The 24,432-nt window shown below is 31.8% G+C and overlaps 1 protein-coding gene across 1 annotated transcript in view; it reads right to left on the bottom strand.

The window, feature by feature from the left end:
• LOC108905727 (hemicentin-1) overlaps positions 1-24,432 on the bottom strand; it is a 279,653-nt gene that overhangs the window by 205,169 nt on the left and 50,052 nt on the right. The window contains exon 2 of the mRNA XM_018708731.2: positions 15,510-15,642. Coding sequence (XP_018564247.2) covers positions 15,510-15,642 — 133 coding nt within the window. The remainder of the gene's footprint in view (positions 1-15,509; positions 15,643-24,432) is intronic.

Raw genomic sequence — 24,432 nt, 5'->3', positions numbered from 1 at the left:
GAAACAGCTTTAAACACTTTTAAAATAGAATGAAAAAAATTAAAGTTAATATTGAAGTGAATGTGTTTTTGAATGAAACATAGTAAAAAGGACAAATTATTATTTTTTAGACGAGAAAAACAATTATAATCGATTTAGTAATTTTTAAAAACTTCAGACACTGTCGTTTCAAAATGTCATTTCCTTTTTTATAAAAGTTTGATGTTTGTGGAAACAAAATGATATCTTTGTAGCAGCTATTTTTTACATGATTAGTCTTTGCCAAGAATAAGATAGCAAGAATACAGGATGTTTCTTAGAATCATTGCATTATTTAGCAATTTCAATATATCAGGCATGTGTTTTTGTATTAATTATATTAATTTAGGCATTTATTATTATTATTTGTTTATTAGGCATCAGTATGATGTAATTTAATACTAATCGTTTCCAGCGATATTCAAATAATAAAGGTGTGAACAAAAAAGGCGTCCAGTCTAATGACTTTAATAAACGAAACTAATGCATTTTTCTTCAAGAAAAATCAAAGCAGCTTAGGTCGAACACTTTTTATTGTCCACAGCTGTTTCCAATGAAAATATCTAACATACTGATATAATATTGCAAGCGCTCAATGGCTCTCTTTTTTAATAGTCATCACTTTAGAGGAAGACCACCAAGTAACCCAGCCACCATAAATGTATATGTACTAGTTTATTTCTGCTGCCTCTGTTTCAACATCAACATGAATTAAAAACGATTCACCTCAATTTGAAGCAAACATTCGATTGCCACGGCAAGAATTCTGCTTTAATTTATTAAATTACCCCTAACCGCGGCATTTCAAAGGAAGTGTTGAAACAGCTCTCAGTTATTTTTGATGGGGTGACCGACAAGACGAATTTCGCACGTACGGAAAATTACTATCGAACGGCGGTGGCGGAGTTCTTTTGAAAGCAGCCAATAAAGTATTTTATTGTGCTTTTGAATATTCCATTATGTTCGGAATGTTCCGGTATTAATTTAAAATTTTGCTGCTGGGCCGCATTTCCATAACAAAAATGAAATAAATCGTATATTGGTAAGGTTTGTTCGAGCGAGTGTTTAGCGTCGTTATTAATATTAGCGCTTTATTTAATACGGGGTGATTCCTAAGTAATGGAAACTATAGTAAATATTAGCAGAAATACTAAAAATTGCCGAAGCAGAATAAGTCTGTTGCTGTGGAGAATTTAAGGAAAATTACTATTTCGTTTACAATTTTCAGAAAACGTCAATTGTATTGTATTTATGTAAAAATATACGTATACATTTTTTCAGATTTTTTATACCGACTTTCTTGATTAGACCTTCAAATGACCTTGATATGACCTTCATATGACCTTCAGATGTGATTCAGGGGTGAAACTGACAGCGTATTTTAACTCAGCTACTCCAAAAACATACGTATAAATTTTCTCAGATTTTTTAGATCATATTTCTCGATTTTACCTCCAAATGACCTTTATACGACCTTTAGATGTCTTTGAATGGTAAAAATAGCAGCGGCTTTGAACTCGGCTACCCCAAAAACATACGTATGAATTTTTTCAGATTTTTTAGACGATTTTTTGCCATTTGACCTTCAAATGACCTTGAATCTGGCGTGATGGAGCTTAGCCCACCTCGGATTCGGAATCAGCGATCCAAAAAACCTATAAGTACCCTGGTCAGGTCCGGTGATTATTCTTAGATCAAATGTTGACCTGTGTTATTCATGGCATGCATGGGTTTGAAAACTTCAAACTATTCTCTAAAAGACCTTATCGTTTTTTGAAAAAAAAAAAAAATTCGATGGAAGAATTCTTGATTCAGAAAAAGGTAAAAAAATTGAGGATTTCCGCTAATCCTGAGGTAACTTTAGAAATAATGAATAGACTAAGTATATTTTCGTCATTTTTTAACATAAAAACACCTCAAAGAAACCCACAAGAGTTCAAACCGCTGCGATCTTTCTTTCATTATGATCCAAATGATTGAAATTATCACTTTTACTAAAATTCAATTAAGAGATAAATTTTGCAACTTTTAATTTTTGTGATTAGTTTATAATAACTGAAGGTAACAGAAAATGTTTTTTGCAATTACTGCTAAAACCTGAAAAATTTGAAAGCGTCAAATGCAGCTAGAGATGTACTTTACATAAAACCAGACTTGTTTTATTAAACAAATCCTTTAAAATAAAATAATAAGCCATATTTCCGCTGCATTCAAAATTACCCTGCGAAATAAAAGGACGAGTACCACAGGGCACCATTTATAGAAATAAAAATTATTTACTTAACTCAATGACATAAATTTAGACTTGCCTGCAAATGAAAAGTGCGAAATAATAAATTCCCTTTATACTTTTTTAGAGGCACTGACAGTGACATTACAAAGCACTTCAAGAAATTTTCACTGCGGGACCAGAACTGTAATAAATATCTGAAAAACCTAGCCAGAGTAGTTCGTGGCTTTTTAGATTAATTTTATGTTCATGTGTAACTTTGAGTTGTCCAAAATGTCAATTTCAGGTTAGAACTTTCATATCTCTCCCAAAAATTGCAAAAAAGAAACTGAAATCTTTAAAATAATTATCATTTTACAAACGACTGATATGGTTTCGTCGTAGTGACAGTTCTAGTAAATCATTCTTTCCCAGTAGAACATTTTGGGTTAATTGAATAATATACTGTAGTAGCACTGCCAAGAATATAAACATAGTTAAATCTTTGAAGTAATTAAAGTCTAATATTGCGTGATGTTTGCCACTTGTAATAAATGTATACAAATTTGTCACGGTTACACTTGAATTTATGGGTAAATTATTGCTTTGTAAAAATGCAAATAAATGTCTCATATGTAAAACAAAGCGGTATTGTTTGAGGTATTTCCCAATGTTTTATTTTAAATACCTAATAATACTTCTACAATGTTGGGTGATTTGTTTTCCAAAGCTTGGAACTTTATTACGTGCAAGTGTTTTGCGCAGTTCTTAGAATATTGTAAAACTTATTAAAATTATGATTATGTACCAAATGTGTTGGAAACATGAAAGGACTCTTAATTCTCTAATTTTCCAACAAACCATGATTTTGAGAGGAAATATCTGTCAAGTTATATGACTTCAATAACACAGATTCACGGGAAAAAATCAATGTGTGATAAACCCATACGTTCTTGGGGTCGCTGAATCCGATGTTTATGTCCGTTTTACGAAGTTAGCTCGTAATCAAGGTTAGCTGAAGGTCAACTCAAAATTTTTAGAGGTAAAGAAAGTCTGCCTACGGATCTTGGAAGAGCAAGAAATTTTATGTTGTGATACATAGTTGAGTTTGAGGCAATTTTCAAGGTCATAGAAGTCAAATCAACATCTCGAACTTTCAGATTAGTATCTCGTCAGGATTGTTCGAGAAAATTACTTCTATAAAAGTTGTATGGGTAATTGAAGGCCGCCATCTGTGAACTTTGGATTTTACCTCGAAAGTAATATTCAAGGTTATTTCAAGGCAAATTCTTATTTTTGCAGGTAATATTTTTGACAATCATAGGGTGGATGATGCCACACATCCCCCTTCAAGGTAGGGTCACCATGTCCAGCGTATTCTGAGATAGCAGGATTTGAAGTATCCTCACTGTGAGACCAGTTATGCTAATGCCACAAACTGAGAGAAAGTAGGACTAAATTCTCGAATAAGAAGTATATGATTTATTTTTGTGCACTCAAACATGAAAACCAGATCTCATGTCTACGAAAATCATCATCTCACTGTCTTTTTTTCCTAGCTCTTACCTCTTTTGAGTTATCTTGAAAAACCCCTTTATTTTATCTTTTTTCACCCTTGGCCGGGAGTTGAAAAACAAGAAACTGTCACTTATTGTTATTATGTGCCTCAAACTGACTTATATAAAAAATTCTAGCAAGTTGACCAAAATTGCGATTAAAAGACCTATTTAATTGGACTATACCGGGTGATTCAGTTTGATATTCGCGGTCTCGTATCTCTTTTATTTCAACAACTAGCTATAACCAACCCTATATATTTTTAAATCGCCGCTCAAAATCTATCAAATGACATTATCAGATCGTCTCCATGGTAACATGTGTCAAAATTGCTAAAGTCAATTGTTTTTATTCAAATGACACACTACATATATTTTTTTATCAATTCTGGAAGATATTTTTTTTTCTGCGTTCAGCTATATAAGGAAGTTTATAGTTTCATTAGAAATATTGCTAGAAAAACAGCAAAAAAAATGTACCCTACTTTCATTAGCTTTATTCTGAAAAATGATAGCCAGCTGCGTAAACAACATAATTTTAACATTTCTAAATAACGGTTTGTCAAAATAATTGACAATTTGTACCTAACTATTATATCTATAACTAATAATTATAACATGAATACTTGCAGTAACCAAGAAAAACTAGATATGATTTTAATTTATGGAGAAGGCTGAAAGAACGTTTAAGCTGCCTTATAGGTGCCAACATCGTTTCCCTCAGACAACTTCCATCAGAGAAAATTTTCGAAAAGTTAGCCAGGAATTTGGCGACAGATGGAAGTTTTCAAAAGAAAAGAAGAGTTTTTAAACTCAGAAGGGCAAGAGATGAAGAACATTCGATAAAGATGTTAAATGACCTGCTAGATCTCCGGGTCTCGCCCCTATAGATTTCTTTCTTTGGCCTTATCTAAATGATATTTATCTTAAAAACAGAATAAGAGTAGAATGTCAGAGATTAAATGAAGAAGCAGTAGAATGTGTTTATAGAGAGGGAGTGATAAATAGAGCTATTCTGTGTTTGGAAGCAAATGGAGGTCATTTTGAACATTTGAAATAAGCATTGTTTTAAATTGTTATATTATTATCGTATTAGAAATAAAATATGTTACTTTAAAAAACATAATAACTTGTTTCCGCAGCAGGTTATCATTTTTCAGAATAAAGCTACAAAAAGTAGGGCTCATCTTTTTTGCTGTTTTTCTAGCAATATTTCTAATAGCTGTATTACATTGACAATTTATTGATCAATTAATTCATGAAGTCGCTTCATCAAGAAATTGGACAAGTGTAATGCACAAATCTGCTGTCTAATAACTTCATGAATTTATTCATCAAGTTCTTTACGAATTAGAGCATGTTCTAATTTTCGTCAATTTCTTCGTGAAGTTCGGAAGTACCAACCCAACAGATTTCCAGCCTCAGATCAGTAATGAGGTTATGTTATTGGAATATGTAAATAATTGTGTGGCGTCGTACTAGTTTTGCATTGTTTTTATCTGTTACTTACAAACACTAATATTCATATAATATGTGTCAAAACGGTACCGCTGTTGTATCACTACAATTATATGGAAAGGTGACATTTTTGAAATTTATTTGCTTCTTTGATTCGTTGGTAGAACTGATTCATGCGTCAAAAAACTTGACAAAGTCTATAGTAGTGTAAAACCACACTCTTTACCAATAAATTCGTGAATTAATTCATGAAGGACTTCGTCAATTTATTCATCAATAAATTGTCAATGTAAAACAGCTATAAGGAAACTATAGACTTCCTTACACAGCTGGACGCAGAAAAAAAAATATCTTCCAGAATTGTTAAAAAATATTGTTGTGTTGAATGTTGTTTTATGTGTTAGTTCAAATTTTATGTATGAATGTTCTATTTTGAAAATTAATGTTTTGAGTAAGTTTTGAATAGCCCCTGTATATGTGTGTCAATAAAGTATGTTATGTGTAGTTTAGTGTATATGTTAAAGACGTAAATACAATTCACAAGTCTTATATTTACCTGATGATGCTTAAATGGCCTCTATTTTAAACTTTATTTAATTTTGCTTAAGTTTTTTATTTTTATATTTTATTTTCTTTATATATGAGCAACTCCCTCGAGCAGGAGGCGGGTTCAATATTTTATTCAAATAAGAATCTACTTATTTCTTTTTCATAAGTTTTGTTTATCTCACTATATAGATTTTCCTCAAATAGCACACATGGAATAATAAATAAATCGGATAACTTTAACAAGTGTCAGCAATATTTACTACAACGGATGTTCAGATATACAGTTATACAAATTTTCTTAATCTAGACTTATACTAAATTTAGAATTAGAGATCTCTTTATTTATATTACTTTTCAATTTTGATTGGTTAAATGAAACTCTTGTTTTTTAAATTTGTTAAAATTTTGTTTTAAATATCTTTATCTTTCATTGATCAATGTTTTTTAAATATGTAGCCAATAAAATATACCTTTTAACTGCAGTTAAATAAAATTTGTATTTTGAAATTTCAAAGTTCTCAGACGATCTTGAAGTTGGCAGGCCTGCTGAACTGGAACTAGACTTTCTCGTTGTTTTCTGCCATTAACTCGTTCTGAAGCCGTGAAATTCTCCTCCGTTCCATTTATTCCGCTCAGGCACTAGTCACTAATTTTCCCTTTTCGAAAATTCACTGCAGTCGAAAAATGCAGTCACAAATCCTAACAGATCGTTGTTGTACAAGTTTAATTTTCTTATGTTTGCTCCCTGTTCGGACTAATTCATTTTCTTACAACTTTTGACGAAATTATAACCTCACATCAGTTTGACATTTGAGATTTGAAAAGGTACAAATTTTAAAATAATTGAGTTGCCTTGATTTTACTTGTGATTTTCACTTGTTTTTTTTTCAGATTACCACAGATGTTTATCGTTCAAAGATCATGAGCAAACTGGCTCCAAAACACTTTTAATAAACCCGAAAACAAAAGAAGTTTGTTGTGGATACAACGCCACCTGTCATATGAGATAACGTATTTTATGAAATTTTGGACATATTATGGATTTCTAAAACTGAAAATTATGCTTATTTTTGATAATAGGATACAATTCTCGTTATTTTGATACCCCATTTGCTATTGTAGGTTATAATTTTACATCTACTCTGAACCTATGCTAAATTATGAAAATAGAGTAACATTTCTTACTTAAAACTGTTTTTACCTAGCTAAATCTATTCTATAACCTCTTTATTAATTTTCTAACATATTTTCCACTTGGGTTTGCATTTATTTAAATGTTTATGGCTAATTTTGTTCTAGGTGTCGAAATGATATCGTTTTTCACAAATTTTTCACTTATGGAAAAGTCTTTAACATGGAATAAATACTGCTTTTTAGTCCTTGGAAGATGCACTAGCCAATGTCTACAGCAGATTCACACTCACCGTTAGATTAAAAACAAGATTTACAAAGTTTGTCGTTTGACATATGATACAATNATAACATGAAATAAATACTGCTTTTTAGTCCTTGGAAGATGCACTAGCCAATGTCTACAGCAGATTCACACTCACCGTTAGATTAAAAACAAGATTTACAAAGTTTGTCGTTTGACATATGATACAATTTTTTTCTTGTACAATGTACCCATATATTGGGTCAAATCCAGTTCTAAGGATGTGAACTTGCTAAAGGTATAACACTTTAACTTTCTATAACGTTATTTGCATGTATATTGAAATTTTAGTAAAATTCATTTGATAGCCGTTACTGTACAAAGCTACCGTTTCAAAATTCGATGAAAATCTTTAAATGAAGTACAGATAATGTTTTGTACAGCTGTGGTTTGTTGGTGACAAACATTTACTACATTTCTGTGCTGTTTTATCAAGAAATTATCATTGGAAAATTGCTTTATTTTGAATTTCATGTGAATTTTGACATTTCCGGAGTCATTTTCCATTATATAACTTGCATTGCACAAATTTGTGATATTCTTTTAAACTGGACATAAAATAGAACTATTTGACTTAATTTTACTACATTATGTGATTCTTTTTAAGAAAATCTATCAATTTAATAAGTATTTTCAGTTTAATTGTTCATACTTGGAATTAAATATTTAAAACGCTACTATGCTTTAAGATTTGCTTTTATTTAATGTTTTATAATTGAGTAGTATGTCATAACATGACAATATATAGTGTGCCATTTGAATAAAAACAGTTGACTATAGCAATTTTGACACATGTTACCATGGAAACGGTCTGATAATGTCGTTTGATAGAGTTTGAGCGGCGATTTAAAAATATATAGGGTTTGTCATAGGTGTTTGTTAAAATAAAAGAGATACAGGGCCGCGAACACCAAACTGTATCACCCGGTATGTCACATACCACTTTTGTGACCGTACTGCGATACTGCAGCTCTTACACTGCGGACACTTTGTATAATTTAGCTTCTACAAAGTATTGATTTGATCCAATGAGAAAATGGACGCAATTTCGGCACTTTAAAGCGCTTTTCACCGTACTCGTCAATTCTTTTTGTGCGAACCTGGATTAAACAGGCTTTAATGCCGACCGCGGTACAAATTTGGACGCGGATTTGTAGCGATATGGTTTCGGTTAATTTTTGTACATGTGTATGTGTTAAACGCCCAGATTGGTTTAATTTGAGGATCCGAATCAATCAAAACTCGAAACGCGGCCCGCGTTGTAAAATTACTGGCATAATTACAGAACTGGACGAGAATATTCAACCTTTTTCAGAGGCTATGTGCTCGATTAATGCGAGGCAATAGATTGTGAAATTTAAAATGTGAGGCGCTGCACAAATTTTGTCCTGCGGTGCTGAATTTGTGGCGTTGCGCTTTTATTTCACCACTGTACCTACTACGGATAAAGGAGTGAAGATTGCAAAAATTCATTGCACGTGCGGAGGGTGTGTAGCTGAGACTGTGTGAAAATTACGTGGAATTTAGTTATATCAATCAATACCAAACTGTTTCAGTATCTACCTAATGCATTAAATATCTTTTATACCTATTTATTTTAAATTAGATTTTATTCCAGTTTACTTTTCCTGCTATGATAATTGTATCACATTTTAAAATTTAATACAGAATGCTCCTAGATTTTATTGCCCTAATTTTACGAGGTGTTCCTTGGTCAAAATTACATAAAAAGTTCACAAGAATTAGAAGTTTATGCTGACGATGGTTTTCAAAATGGCTATCTCAAAAATGTATTGCTTGGAACACATTTTTCGCAGCCATTTTATTAAAAATGTCGAATTTTTTAGGTTACTTGAGTTCCTTATGCTAATTTTGACCCAGAAATACCCTATAGAAAGTTTGGCAGTCGAATTAAATGTAAATTTGAAATATTTTGCATTTTTTGAAGAAAATTAACAAATTGTTGACTTATTAAACAGTACTTAATAATTTAATATCAACAAACCACCTTCAATTATATTTGTCACTGAAAGCTTTCATTGCTGCATATTATTAAATGTCGATAAAAGTTATTGAATATGTTGAGATGAATCGGAATTTTTAGTTTCAGTATTAAGATGAAAATAGAAAAAGTGGTCATAAAATAAGGGTATTTAGTAAAATAAGGATTAAGTAGTATTGCAAAGGTTAAATTGGAAATGTAAAAAGTAAATAGTAATCTGATTGGTTAAATTAAAAAGGATAAGTTAAGAAAAATTGTATTTAAAAATAAGAGTACAGTGGAGTGGTAATCAGGGAGACAAAAAAAATAATAAATAAGATAGGAGAGAAGATATATAATTGTCAAAAACAGAAAAAGAAGATTGAATAAGAAAAAGTTAAATAAATTAAAGAAGACGAAAGGAAAAGAACACGAAGCGGCTAGTGAAAATCAGTTGCTGAGAAAGAAAAAAAAAGTTCTTAAGGAAAAAGGAGAATAAAAAATTGTTGTTTATCGTGCAGGAAACTAACAACAGGGAAAATTAAAATTAGGGAAAAATTGTGTTTGAAGAAAGAATAAGGGTGTACACGAAGTTTGACAGATAACTAAAGAGTATAATCAAATAGTCATATTAGTAAAATTATTTGAATTGTCGTAGCTAGTAATAAAGGAGATAAGGAATAGGAGCTATTAAGGCGAGTCAGGAAGTTGCAGCCAGCAGAGCGATACAAGAGACAGAGAAAGGAACAAATTGTTAAAAAGGAAAGAGTGAGGGGACGAAAAGAAAGAAGAAGACAGGAGAGAAATAGTAGAAAGATAATTACTACTTAAGAAATCGTGGACATTAAAAGAAAGAAATTACAATAGATATGTATGTATAGGTAATAAGTAAATGTTAGTTTGTAGAATAAAAGAGTAGAAATAAGTTATCGCAGGATAAATAGGGATATTCTTGAAAGGTTATAAAATTATAATTTATTATGTCAATATAAAAATTTAAACACAGATTACAACAATACTATTTAATTTTTTGAACAAAGTTAATTACAAGTAAAACCTATTTTGTGAACCGACTACTGAGATAAGACCTCATGTTATATTAAATTAAATTGTCATTAAAATTATCAAACGTAAAATAGAAGCCCATTTTAAATCAAGAATACTTTATTAAAAAAATATATTTTTTTTAATTTTATTAAATTTGCAATTTATATTCAAGATCAAATTGAGTGATGATAATAAATAAAAAGCTAGCCTGGTAAGTAATAAAAAATATATTTTCTAAAATAATATTTAAAATTTATATTTCCACTAACGCTCAACTTTACATATTGCATAGAACTACACCAACATTAAAAACTAATTATCTTAAATTGAGCATCACAGTATATGTCGGAGTTCCTAAGGTCGATCGTATATACGGATTTCTTATATATACAGTGTGTCCCTAAATGATTTTCCAATTAAAATTTAAAAAAATCCCTAAAACATGTCAATTAGTAAATATAAATTGTCACTTTTCTGCTATATTTTCTATTTTTTTTATCCATGTTTGACAAACCTATAACATTATCGCCATTTTCTTTTAATAGGACGCTCTATATTTTATAGTATAAATGGATGTAAAGACGAATTCAGCGACATAAGGTTATACCTACTTTTTTGTCATAGTTGTCAAAAAATGGAGGAATGAAATGAAAACAATAATTTAGTACTATTTTTTATTTTATTACAGCAAATATTCAAAGTGGTCCCCATTAACCATTGAACAAAGCCCAATTCGGTGCTCAAAGTTATCAGTTACATTTTGAATAACATTTGGTGTTATATTTCGAACTTTTTCTCTGATACGATTTTTCAATCCTTCAATAGCGTCCGGTCTGTTCACATACACTTCGCTTTTTAGATAACCCGACAAAAAAATCTAGTGGGGTTAAGTCAGGGGAGCGTGGTGGCCATTCAAGCGGCCCTCTTCTTCCTATCCATCGATTTGGATTAAAGTAATTTCTTACATCGAGGTACAGTCATCACCAGCAGGCACATCGTGCTCATTAGGATTAGGAAAAATTTATTCCAGGGCTGGAATCAGCTGAAAACGCAAAAATCCAAATAAATGTTGTCTGTCAAATTGCCTTCAAAGAAATAAGGTCCCAGTATGCGACTTCCTACTATTCCAGCCCCAAACATTCACTTTTTCCGGTTGTGTGTTTTTCTTGTATCCAATGCGAATTTTCTGGACTCCAAAATCTAGTATTTTGCCTGTTCACGGTTCCGTTAAAGCAAAAAGCTTTATAGTAAGTAGAAAAAGATTAATAAAGAGTAGGTACGTTTTTTAAACTACAGAAGAGACTATGATTGTTTGAAATAGTCGTCAGTACGTCATAAAAGCCAATTTTTTACATTTTTTTGACAACTATGACAAAGAAGTAGGGCTATCTATTTATACTAAAAATAAAAATAAAATATAGAGTGTCCTATTAAAAAAATATGTCGGTAATGTTATAGGTCTGTCAAACATAGCTCAAAAAATAGAAAATATTGCAGAAAATTGACAATTTCTCCTACTAATTGACCTTGTTTCAGCGGTTTTTTAAAATATGAACTGGAAAAAAATATGAATTTTGTTTCATCATACTGTGTACACACAAATATTTTACTTATATTGACGATATTTGCGGCGCATGCACCGAGTTCACTCCAGACAAACGTAAATAAAGAAAAACCGTTAAAAGGGGGCCCATTTGCATAGGTAGGCAGGCATTAACGGGGCAGCGTGTCAGGAGCCCACTCCATCCCTGTTCAGAGCAGTTGAGAATAAAAGTAGTGAGCTCAGCAATTTGCTATCCTGGGTCCGGGACTTTGATTTATATGTCCGGAGCCTCGCTAAATATTCCGGATCCTCTACAACTCCCTTCCGGTGTTCGGATCGATTCGCAATTTTTGAAATAAATTCTGTACGGCAATGCTTATCGATTGCGGGCATATTTTCAGCTGCATAAATGGGAATTTAGAGGCGCTCGTATCACTGAGCGGGGCTAGTTTTTATTGGTCACGCTGCAAAAAATTAAGGTGTAATTGCTGAGGAGAATATACGTATTCTGTAAATTTTTCGTTTAATTTCCTGCAAAAAATACCTTTTTCTCGAAATTTTTCTATTTGAATATATAATTAGGTACGTAGTTAGTGTAACATTAGTGTGATGACCTAGAAAATTAACGAAAATATTGATACACAGCAAACTTCGAAATTTCGATTTCGAACTTTAGATTAAATTAACTTAAAATTTCGACTTCATTTACGAAATTCATTTTTTAAAGTCAAAATACATAGAGTTGTGATACAAGTTGGAAGCAAGGAATTTCGAGTTTGAAAAACTCAAATTCGAAATTTCAAATTTGAACCCGAAGTTTAATGTCTAAAACTGGCAACTTCGTGTTAAAACTCGAAATTTATCAAAGTTAAAGTACCTAAGTTTCAAGTTCTTGAAAATTCTTGTTTAAATAAATTGCCGTAAAGTACCATAATTGCAAACTATTCTCAACGTTGTCATCTTATCTAAAAAGTTGTTGTAAGCATTTAAAATTAACCAAAAACCATAAATGTAGATACTTGGGGATATTGAAATAAATTGACGAAACGTTGACAATTATATAAATAACACAAGTCACAAAATGAAATTGAGGTATACCTTCTCTCAAACAAGTCGACCTTTATGTTTTTGAGGTCGCTGATCACGATCCCGATATATAAATCCAGCACGTCTGAATCAAGGTTATATGAAGGTCAAATTGAATTTTTTGAATGATATAACTTTTTTGATACCGGAATCTGAAACAACGAGAAATTTTACTTCCAAATACGTGTTGACCTGTTGTTGAAAGTCATCTCTGGGGATTATCTGGAGGTCATTTAAAGGTCGAATCTGAGATTTGAATCTGCCGGCAGAAATTTCTGCTTGAAACGAGACGTCAGTTGACCTTTACGTTTTTTGGGCCGCTGATGAATCCAATGTTCACGTGACTCCAGCGCGTCTAGATCAAGGTCAAATAAAGGTCAAATTCCGTTTTTCTAATTATATAACTTTTTTGATTCCAGAATCCGAAACGTCCAAATACACGTTGACCTGTTAATAAAAGTGACCACTGGAGGTCTTTTGATTAGCGATTCATAAAACGTAAAGGTTGACTGGTCCGAAATCCGACGTCTCATTTCATATTGGAAATTCCAGACGGTAGATTCAAATCTCAGATTCGACCTTTAAATGACCTCTAAATGACCTCCAGATGTCACTTTTATCAACGGGTCAACACGTATATGGTCGTAAAATTTCCCGTTCTTTCGGAATCCGGGGTCAAAAACGTTATATCATTCAAAAAACGAAATTTGACCTTCATTTAACCTTGATCCAGACGTGCTGAGAATACCGGGGTCGTAATCAGCGACCTCAAAAGCATAAAAGTCAATTGATCTGAGAGAAGGTAAGTCTCAATTTTATTTTTGTAGCCCTGTGTAATTTTTGTTTTCGACAAACAACCTAAATTCAGAAAAATAAAGAAACACTATTCCCACTATTGACAACAAACTGAATAAAGAAACAGTTCTAATGTCGAAATTGAATTACCTCTAATTCAAGTTTGAAACACGAAATTTTGGATGTCCAATAAATTTCGAAAATTCAAGTTTATGACCGGCAATTAAATATTAATCGAGACTCATTATATTATTGTTTTTAATTATTGTAATCAAACCACTGCATCTAAACACAATTGTCATCAAAATAACCGGATAAACGGATACTTATCCAGCACTTCCCGCATACACCACGCTACGAGATGACCTAATGGGGCTAATGGGGATGATGGGAATAGACAAAGACAACGCACGACAACCATAGAATGGGATGGAGTCGTTCAATAATGAGGACATTTACTCCGATTTGGATACAAGTACACCAAATACAAGTTTTTCTGCGGAATTTATTTAACGAGTATCTATATTTGAGTTAAAGCACTCAATATGATGCTCAATATTAAGTGAAAATGTACTCAACAATTTCACTCAATGGATTTTTTTACAGTGTACAGTTAATTTAAGTTTGAAACAAGAAACTTCATGGTTAAAACACGAACCTTCGAAATTCTGAATTTGTCCCTACTTATGTTCAGAAATACAAATTTGAACTCAAAATTCCATGTTTCAGACTCTCATAAACTCTATTTCGATTTCCTTAAACATTAAAGTTAATTGAATTTGAAATTTCGAAGTCCTCGTGTCTAATTTAATTTAAAAATTCGTCAACATTAGGAAAATAGGATCACATAGAAGTCAAATGGAATAAAAATGAAGAACAACTGCAGGACGTAGCGAAAAATGTCGAAGAAAAAACATGCACGATTGAAGCCAAATTAAACCACAATTCATCAAATTGTCTTCAACACCGAGCAAAAAATAGAATCAAACTGAGAACCACCATAGTTTAACGAACTTTTAAGAATTCGGATTAAAGATTAAACCTCAGTTTTATTAAAATATTTTGATTTCACATTCGAAACAGCCAGTTGTCGAAAAATTGGCCATCCATTTGTTCCGTACATTTCTGCAAATCGATATATTACACATAACGAATCTCCAGTTATTAGTAACACATTTTTCTAAATAGGAATGTAAACACAATCTATTTCCTTCGGCAGCGTGACGAGGCAGCATTAACTAAATTTATAAGTGCCTCCCAAAATAGAACTTTTTACTACTACTCATACTACAGTTGCCAAGGTATAATAATAGTTAGGCCGGATTTGTTTATTTGTGGAACGGTGCTATTGAGGTGAATAGCTGCATATATTCGAAACGACCTTATAATTGTCTCAGGTAAATTGCTTGCTTGTAAAATTTACAACCTTTTAATTGCTAGCCCAAACACATTTTTTTATTTAACTTAGAATACGAAATAATTTTTTCAGATCTTCCAAAAGTTTGACAAACTCTCAAATTTTGCAATTCATTCTATTTATTACTACTATGAGTCCTAATTTCGTCTTAGCTAAGAATAAACCAGAAATTAGACAATGGAATTTTAAAAATAAAATTTGGCAATTTCGTCGTCCCCATAAGAGAGCCTCCTTGTATTAATGATATACAGGATGTTTCATTTAATATTTTTAAGTTGTCCTTGGTTTGACATTAAAGGTCAAGGCCAACTTTATTTGTTCGCTTATGTTTGGGACACTCTGTATAATAAAGGCTGTTTCTTAAATTGTATGAGTATACTATATAAATGGGTTGTTTTAAGAATTTTGATTTTACCTGTACAGGGGCATCCCCATGTTGTCCTTGAACCAAAATAACATCGTCACATTGTCCCCAGGAAGAGCTGGTGTTATATCACAAGGTAACTCTGCATCTTTTCCTGGTACCGCCCAAACCACCTTCCCTGGCACTGAAACAATGATAAAACTAATCTAAAATACATTTGTCGGATGTATAAAATTTTGTGTAACTTTATAAAATTTGAACTTTAATGACTGCAAAAAGTTACAAGGAAATCTTCTGGATGTCTGTGGATATACGTGGTAGGAAATTTTACCTTTTCATTTGTTCTGTTTCGAAACAATAAGAATACCTTTTTACAGTTGCCAGCTGCGAATTAATGAAATTCCCATATTGACTTTGCGTTTTAAATTCAGCTGTGTGCTGGCATTCTACTTACTCCTAAAATGCTTTTGGAGATTCCAAATACTACTACCACAACAGCTTGAACATAACAAAAGTATTTGCTAGTGATACAGGGTGGTCTTACTACAACGTGTCAAACTCTAACAAGTATAAAAAATAAGGCAAGCTTTTTTTTAATAACAATTAATAAAACACAAAAATTTGTTTTAGATAGCATTCATTTTTATAACAATTTCTAAGACTAGAACAGACTATTGATACGGAAAAAAAATAACAGGTACACCCCAGTTTTTGATAGTTTGGTAGTTTTTATTATGTTGTGCCAGGAACATGTGATTTTTATTTTTCTTTCTCCAAGAAGGAAAAAAGATACGAAAAAAATTCAAGAGACAAAAAAGGTGTATTTTTAGTTGTATTTTTTTGTCAAAAATATTGATTAAGGTGCCTCCCCGTGACGCCACTGAACTTAATAATTTTAATCTTAGTTAGGGTTAAATTAGACCCTTTTTACCATAAATAACTGCCAAATTTCAACAAAATGAGCTAAACGATTATTAAAATTTTTACGAAAATGGATATTTTAAAATGTTTGACAGCCTGTATCTTAAAAACTAAGCATTAGCTATGTCACCTTTATCACTCAAAGAATCTCTCCTTGAAGTTGGCAACGTACTTAAATAACACCCTTTATAAATATATTTATTTATTTGGGTGGCTAAAAAAAACGATTTTTTTCGTGTCTCTTGTGAAAATATGTTAATTTATCATGTTTTAAGAGCCCCCTCAAAATATCAGCCCAAAAAAACTTTTTAGAGGTCGCTCAAGATTTTTTAAAATTTCCAAGATCGTCAAAAATTGATTTATTTATTTTTTTAAATTTTTTTCTCGTTATTTTATCATTTTCTAAGCTGAAAAAAATCTCGATTCTGAAAATTTCAAATCGATATTTTAATTTCTAAAGGTGACTAGACAATCATTTTAACTTTCAAAGTAGTGTACCTAAAATGTTTTCGAGCGACCTCTAAAAATAAATATCAATGAAATAATAATTTTTTTATTGAATTTGACGAACAAATGAATAGAAATAAATCACGAGATACTTAAAAAATTGCTCGAGGCAAAATTTACTACCGCACTGTGAGTATCGAATATTTATAATTTTTTAATTTTTTTAAATTTAAGTGTCTCCTGATTTATTTCTATTCTTTTGTTCATCAAATTCAATAAAAAAAGATTACTAGTTCGTTGATATTTATTTTTTAGAGGTCGCTCGAAAACATAGGTTTTGAAAATTAAAATAATTATGAGTGACCTTTAGAAATTAAAATATCGATTTGAAATTTTCAGAATCGAGATTTTTTTCAACCAAGAAAATGATAAAATAACGAGAAAAACAAATTAATTTTTGACGATTTTGGAAATTTTTAACTGTTGAGCGACCTCTAAAAAAATTTTTTTTGAGGGGGCTCTTAAAACATGATAAACTAACATATTTTCACAAGAGACACGAAAAAAATAATCGTTTTTTTTTGGGCCACCCTAATATTTATCTTGGTATAAGAATGTTTTTACTTGTACCTAAACGTTAAAAAAATAAATTAACTAGATTAGATAAATTATGGCTTCCCTGTACAGTTTCGCCAAATTTAGTTCAGCAGGACTGAGCGACGGGATAAATGCGATGCTGATAAAATCAATTTTAATATCGAATACCATTTTAAAACGGATAGCAAAATCGCGTTGATAATTGACTCATTATTACAGTGAAAAGGCTTCTGTAATGGGGACATATATTTGTTTCGGAACATTTTCCGATGAGTAATTGGATTATTACGCTGTGTGTAGCACTCATAAAATGCAATCTGTAATTTTGGATCCCCTTTGTTTCCTATATGGTCACTCATACCGTTTAATCATAAATTTTAACTTTGCGAATTTCGTTATACACAAAGTGAAAATTCGGTTTGGGCATGACATTTGTCGAATCGGCGTGCACAATGAGGATTTAAATATGACACGCCGTTGTCATCTGTTAATTACATAATGGCGTAAAAAAATATTTTATAAATGGGAAATTTGTTGACGCTGCCTTTTTCATCTACACACGTTGCACTGCAATAGAGCTAGCTGCGAAATGTTGGCCTCTCGACAAAGATAATGCCAAAATGCATTTTAAAAGGTAAAATGGGGAATGGTTCCTGTTTTTTTGGTACCGAGTGGAAAGTGTAGCAAATTTTGAAATACGGGTGTCCCAAAAGTGACGCCCGTCGTTCTAGGATTTGATTAAGGGGATAAAAGCAAATTGAAAACCAAGAGTGGAAAATTTTCCAATTGTTTTTCTTTGTTGAGCTATTCAAAAAAATATTCAAAAAACTAAAAAAGTCAAAATCCATTTTTTTCTCAAAACTGAGGTCTGTGCTTAAAGGATTTTTAATCAGAGGACTGACTCTTGGCATTATTGGTTGCTCTATTACTTCCATAATAACAGCCTGAATAAAAACTACTGCATTTTCAATATTTCTATAATTTTGCTGCCAACTTTACCGTTCAAATACACCAATTACACTTAGCTGCATTTTTAATAATGTCACAGTTTAGGAGAATGACGAGTACTATGCCAACTGAACAATGTTTGCTCTCGACTCATACATTGCTTACTTATTTTTTAATGGCTTTTGAAGAATAAAATAATAGATATTAGTTGTATTAAAACGAAGTGATCTAGTATGCTGTGGCAATCATAAATAAATTATTCAACATGATGGAGCTCCGTCACATTATGGTTTACGAGTAAGAAATTACCTAAATGAAAACTTCCCAGGCAAATGGCTTCGAAGAGGTGGACCCATAACGTGACCTCATAGATCACCAGATCTAAATGTAGTTTTTCTTTTGGCGAACCTGTTGTAAATCGAGAAAATGTAGTAACACGTATGCACACTGCTGTCGCGTTAATGGACCAAGAGATGCTACAAAGGGTTCGTGCTTCAATGTTCAATCATACCAATATTTGTCTTGAAGAAGAAAGAACTTATTTGAACACCTTTTGTAAAAACAATTTATATTATTTAAGCTCATTATGTTTTTAGTTTATAAGTATTTTCCTCTCCGTTTTATAAAATTGTTTTATTATTAAACTCTTTTTCTCTATCCTTTTTAGGTTAAAATAATTCCTTACGCACAGGTACTACCCTAGTTTCCGATAGTCGGTAACCGACTATACTTACCTACTATTGGTTATAAATTTGTCTTGGTCCCCATAGGCACAGACAACAGTTTCGAGACAAGAATATTGGATTTTCACTTTTTTATAGTTTTTTGAACATTTTTTTTGAATAACTCAACAAAGAAAGACAATCGGAAAATTTCCAACTCTTGATTTTCGATTTGTTTTTGTCCCCTTAATCAAATCCCAGAAGGACGGGCGTCACTTTTGGGACACACTGTATATGGGAGGTCATGTATGGGGTTTGTCATAAAAAAGATACAGAGCCCCAAAGGGATTCTCAGCGATTTACCTTTTCGGTTCTAACTTTTAAATCTACTTATATAATTTAATGAAATTTTAATATTTTGTAGATGTTTTACATTGTCAGGGAAGTCAGAAACGGACTTGCCGCCACATTTGTTGGGCCAAAATTTTGACAGGTGTCATTTTATAGAGCTGAAAATAGAATTTTTAAATACTTTGGTCATTTTTCTTTATCTTCGATAAAATTAGCCGTTTTCGAATCAAGTTTTTGTATAACACGTTTAAACATTGACTTTCGTATTTTATTTAATAATTATCAAGTTTATTAACATAAGATATTTAAACACAATAACAATATAACTAATAATTCGTATTAAAATAATAAAATTTGTCATTATTATTATTACATCTCATTAATACTGACATGCATCTAACTTATGATAAGCACTCGGCAATTGTATGGAGGCAAGAAGAATTTATTCTGGTTTCCAAATCACTTAGGTAAACGCAAGGATGTTAAAAATTCGAAAGCTTTGCTTCTTCTTGTTTACTTGAGCAGATTTTCGCAATCTATCTCTCTCTATACATTTCCTTGTCCGATGGATGTTCTCTAGTTGTACTTGAAGCGACATTCCAGGATTGTATCGAATTTCGTTGCAATGGTGTGTTATTCTTTCTATCAGGTATTCTTTGATGTGAACTGACGCCGAATACACAAGCCTCTGTAAATTTCCCCATAAAAAGAAGTTCTATAAAATAGGCTCACCTCGACCTATCTATTGATAACCAAGAGTATTTGATAAGTGATGAATTAAATTGCCAATATGGGGTGGTGCATTAATTAATGACTATTAATAAATCACGTCTGATTTCTAATTTCTAAAGGCACATGGCACCATTTATTCTGTATGCAAAAAAGGAACAGTCCAATAATCCCCGCCCATATGTTAACCAAGCACTTTTGTTGGTGCTTTGTCTGTATTATTGCATGGGGATTTTCTTCATGCCAGATATGCAAATTGTGACAATTTATTACTCCGTCTCAGGTGAAACCGGCTTCGTCCGTGAACAAAACAATACTTGTAAAATTTGGGTTTTGCGTAAATCGTTTCAAAAACCAATTTGCGTAATTGACTCTTGCAGGATAATCAGCGGGAGACATGGCATATACCTTTTGGACGTGATTAGGATGCAGCAGTTGTTCTGGGAGGGTATCATGAAAGGCCCTTTATCGTATGAACTTGGACCGACAGCTTTTTTACCCTATTAGAGGGATTTTCAGCAATCTCATCCAGAATCTTTCCTCTAACTGAGGGTTTCCTGCTCTTCTTGGAGGCCCTTCACCACGATGCAGCAAAAAACTTCGTAAAATGGGTTAGCAAAAGATTAGCTACTTCTAGCATTTTTTTTATTTCACTTGGCCTTTTTCTCGTAAGCTACGATCAACCCTTCATAAGTTCTTCGGTGCGTTAAACGTCGAATTGGAAATGTATCAGAATAAATTTTTCTTGCCTCCACACAATTGCCGAGTGCTTGTCCATAAATTAGATGCATATCAGCATATTCGCTGTAAGAATAATGCTCCATTGTTTGGTTTTGTGTACTCAATCAATCAGACAATTTTGACACGTGTTGTCAATGACACACTCCTTATCCTTTTTTCAAGATAACTCAAAACGGGTAAGGGCTAGCAAAAAGAAGTTTCATATAAAAATTGTAAGGCATACAATTCTACATAAAAATGACCTCTTGAATTTTTCTTGTATTATTAAAATTAACAGAGTTAGAGAGGCTAGAAGTTAATGGAAGATTTCAGAAATTTAAAAAAATCATAAGCAGAAAAATTAATGAATTTTGTAATTTTTTTTTCGATCTACGAAGTTGAATAAGTGTAACCAATAGGAGTACAGTAGATGGTTGAAATTGAGAAAGAAAAGATAAAATAAAGAAAAATTAGTATAGAAATTTTCGTAGAAAACAATTTCGAACAAAATTTAAAAGAAAAAAAAAAGAAATATAATGTAATAAATTATATTCGAAATTGAAAATGTGATTGGTAATAAAAATTTCTAGAATTAGAAATTGATTTAAAAAAAATTGGTGGGACATGAAAAGAAAAAGAGTGTGTTAACTAAGAAAGAAAAATAATAAATTGGGGGAGCTGACAGCTAAAGTTTTGGAAAAATAAAACTTTTTAATTTAAAAGGAAGATAATTTGAATGCCAGAAAGAAACAAATGTATTCAATAAAGGAAAACCATTTATAAGGAGTAGAAGAAAACAGTCTTAAGAACTAAATTAATTGAAGATTACGGACAATAGAAACTTAAGTAAGTCCAATAACAAAACAAGATTAACTGTTATAGAGTATTACCCAGTATCGAGTCAATACAAATCTAATCCAAGTCACCGACAGGGAATAGTAATATAGAAATATCAGCAAGGAGACAAACAACTAGGAGTTATATGACAGATGACAAGTCAGCAACAGAAGTTGTGCTAACAGGTACAGGGAAGAAATAGAGGAGATAAAGGACAAAGAAAAAAATAAATTAGTGTTTTAGACAGTGGTAAAGGGGTATAAACCCCTAATATAATACAGACTTGTCTCAAATTTAATATTTAAATCCAAATCTTGAATATTGTTATTTAGTTCAAGTTAAGAGTAGAGGAAGTAGCTTAGGTTTAATTTAAGAATACGTTTATTGATAGAAAATTGTTTAATTTGACATATATTGGATCAGTATAATTAAATGAATTAGAAATAATTTTTACGATAAATAGAAAAACTGTGGTCAGTTAAAATATAATTTTTTGTCTTTTCCTTCTCCAGATTAAGTATCTAAATTAATCAATCAGTATAATATTTTAAAATCAAAATACTAATCTTCTCAGAACCTTACCCTGAGGTATGACTACTCATATTAGATAAAGATTTGCTTGAATCTTACAATTATTTTTTTTTTCTCAAACAAAGACTTTCTCTATAAACATAACAAACCAAAATTCGAATTAAATTGCAACTATATCGTCCCTCTTATCACACAGGGGCGTAGGCGTATAATCCAAGAAATGGATATACACATACGCCTCTACGTGATAATAGGGACGATATGCTCATGTGAGCTCGCGTCCAGACAATAAAGAAGAAAAATAGGATACAAAGAAGAAGAAGTGATGCAGAATAAGTAAATACAGGTAAGAGAATTACCATCTCACAAGAATTTATAACAAATTGGAGTATTTTTGGTAGAGCTCTCCGTCTGTTCTACTGGTTCAGCGCTCGATGATTTTTTCTAAGTCTCAGTTCATTCAAAGACATATAAGTACATGGAATATGAAATACTGGTGACCAGAACTAAAATTTAATTTTTACGGTAACTACTCACAGGAATAATTAGACTGTTAAACTTTGTAATGTACGAGATGATCATTTAATTGACCTTACAAACGTTTTTCTGACTGTATTCTGTTCTCCAGGTTTGCAGTATCAAAGCGTCCACCTAACCAAGGATGAAATATATAGTTTCCTGTAGTAAGCGCCTCTCGTTGCCGCTGAAATAAATAATTTACTTTATGTTTCCTGCTCATAGAAGAAACAAAGATTTTACGACCCTCCCGATAGGTGCTAAGAGTTGTTAAAAGAATTATTGGCCCAGCAACGTTCGTTTCTAATTTCTTCCTAAAATATATTTCTGTGTACACCTGGCGGCCAGAGCATGTGTCATTCGTCTTTGTACTGTTTTATCTGCACTTCGCGAGTCCCGCTTTTCGTTTTATTACGCCGTTTGTTTTTGCTTTTTTTATTTACACAGTTCCTGCGTGGTTTAAATTTGGATGGCTGGAAAGGGGGGGACAAAGCTTCGACCGTTTGTCGGATTGTATTAGATATCCATTAATTCGTGCCCGTTTTGGTTAACTTTCAGCGCGTTGCCAAGTTAAAAGGACAAAGATTCCAGCTTTTGATTGGATAAGGAATTTGGATTTACATGGTGTCAGTGTTTAAAGATATTCTTTTGATGATGTTCAATCCATTTGTCTTGGTCCAAATTCAACTAAGCAATTAGCGTCTTTCTATATCCTGAAAACACTTCAGATATTGGTATTTCTGTAACCAAACACATTCTCTAATGTCGCAGGAGGCAGAAGAATAGAATTTTTCTAGCTCTTAAGGTAGCTACTCAGAAGCTATAATCGATTTGTAGAATTTAAATTATGAAACGAACCGAAAATTCTGCATTCTTCAGAAACTTTACTTATCCCAAATATAAAAAACTGAAATTAGAGCCATATATGTATACAGTACGCCTAAAGTATGGAATAAACTCAGCAAAAATGAAACAAATTTTTTTTGGGAAAAATCCTCGAACAGGTCGATTTTTAATTTAAAAAATATTATATATTTTAGCATAAAAGGTGATTTTCAACAGTCATTTGTTTCGAGTAATGACGTCATCGACATTTTTTTTAAATAGTAACACCCTATTTTTTTTTCTTGATTCTGAAAGATCGTTTCATTATCGATCCGACAGTATTAAAATGTTGTCATATTACATAGAAACAGTGATGTAAAATGACCGTCATTTAAACTCGTGACGGTCATAGCCGTCATGACCAGGTCATGACGGTCATTACACGTCATAAATAGTTTCAGTTAGGAAAAATAATAGTACTTAAATGTAAATGGTTGTTATCCCCTCGCTATGCAAAATAAAAGTCATTTTTCTAAAATATAAATTAATAATAATGTCTTTATTAGCAGGATACATATTTATAACAAAGATTTAGGCAACCTGGTGGCGCCATTCGATTTTACTCGCTCTTCCACGTACTGAATCTCAATATTGCCTTAATAAAATTCAACAACAAAACTATATTAATATCAAAAAAGTTTTTAACTACAAAACAAACAACACAAAAAACACATGTTCTTTGGCTATAGATGACAAGTATAAAGTAATAAAACAAAAAATTGTTACCATTGGTTAAGTTTTAAGGACACCACGTCACCAGGTGGAACATAAACCTACTTCTTACCGCATTGACAATGAATATTTAATACATATTAATTTAATATTAACAT

The sequence above is a fragment of the Anoplophora glabripennis genome, unplaced genomic scaffold, assembly GCF_000390285.2.
Source record: "Anoplophora glabripennis isolate ALB-LARVAE unplaced genomic scaffold, Agla_2.0 scaffold38, whole genome shotgun sequence".
In the NCBI taxonomy this organism is placed as follows: Eukaryota; Metazoa; Arthropoda; class Insecta; order Coleoptera; family Cerambycidae; genus Anoplophora; species Anoplophora glabripennis.
The sequence above is the reverse complement of the archived record's forward strand: the minus strand, read 5'-3'. Positions and strand labels throughout refer to the sequence as shown.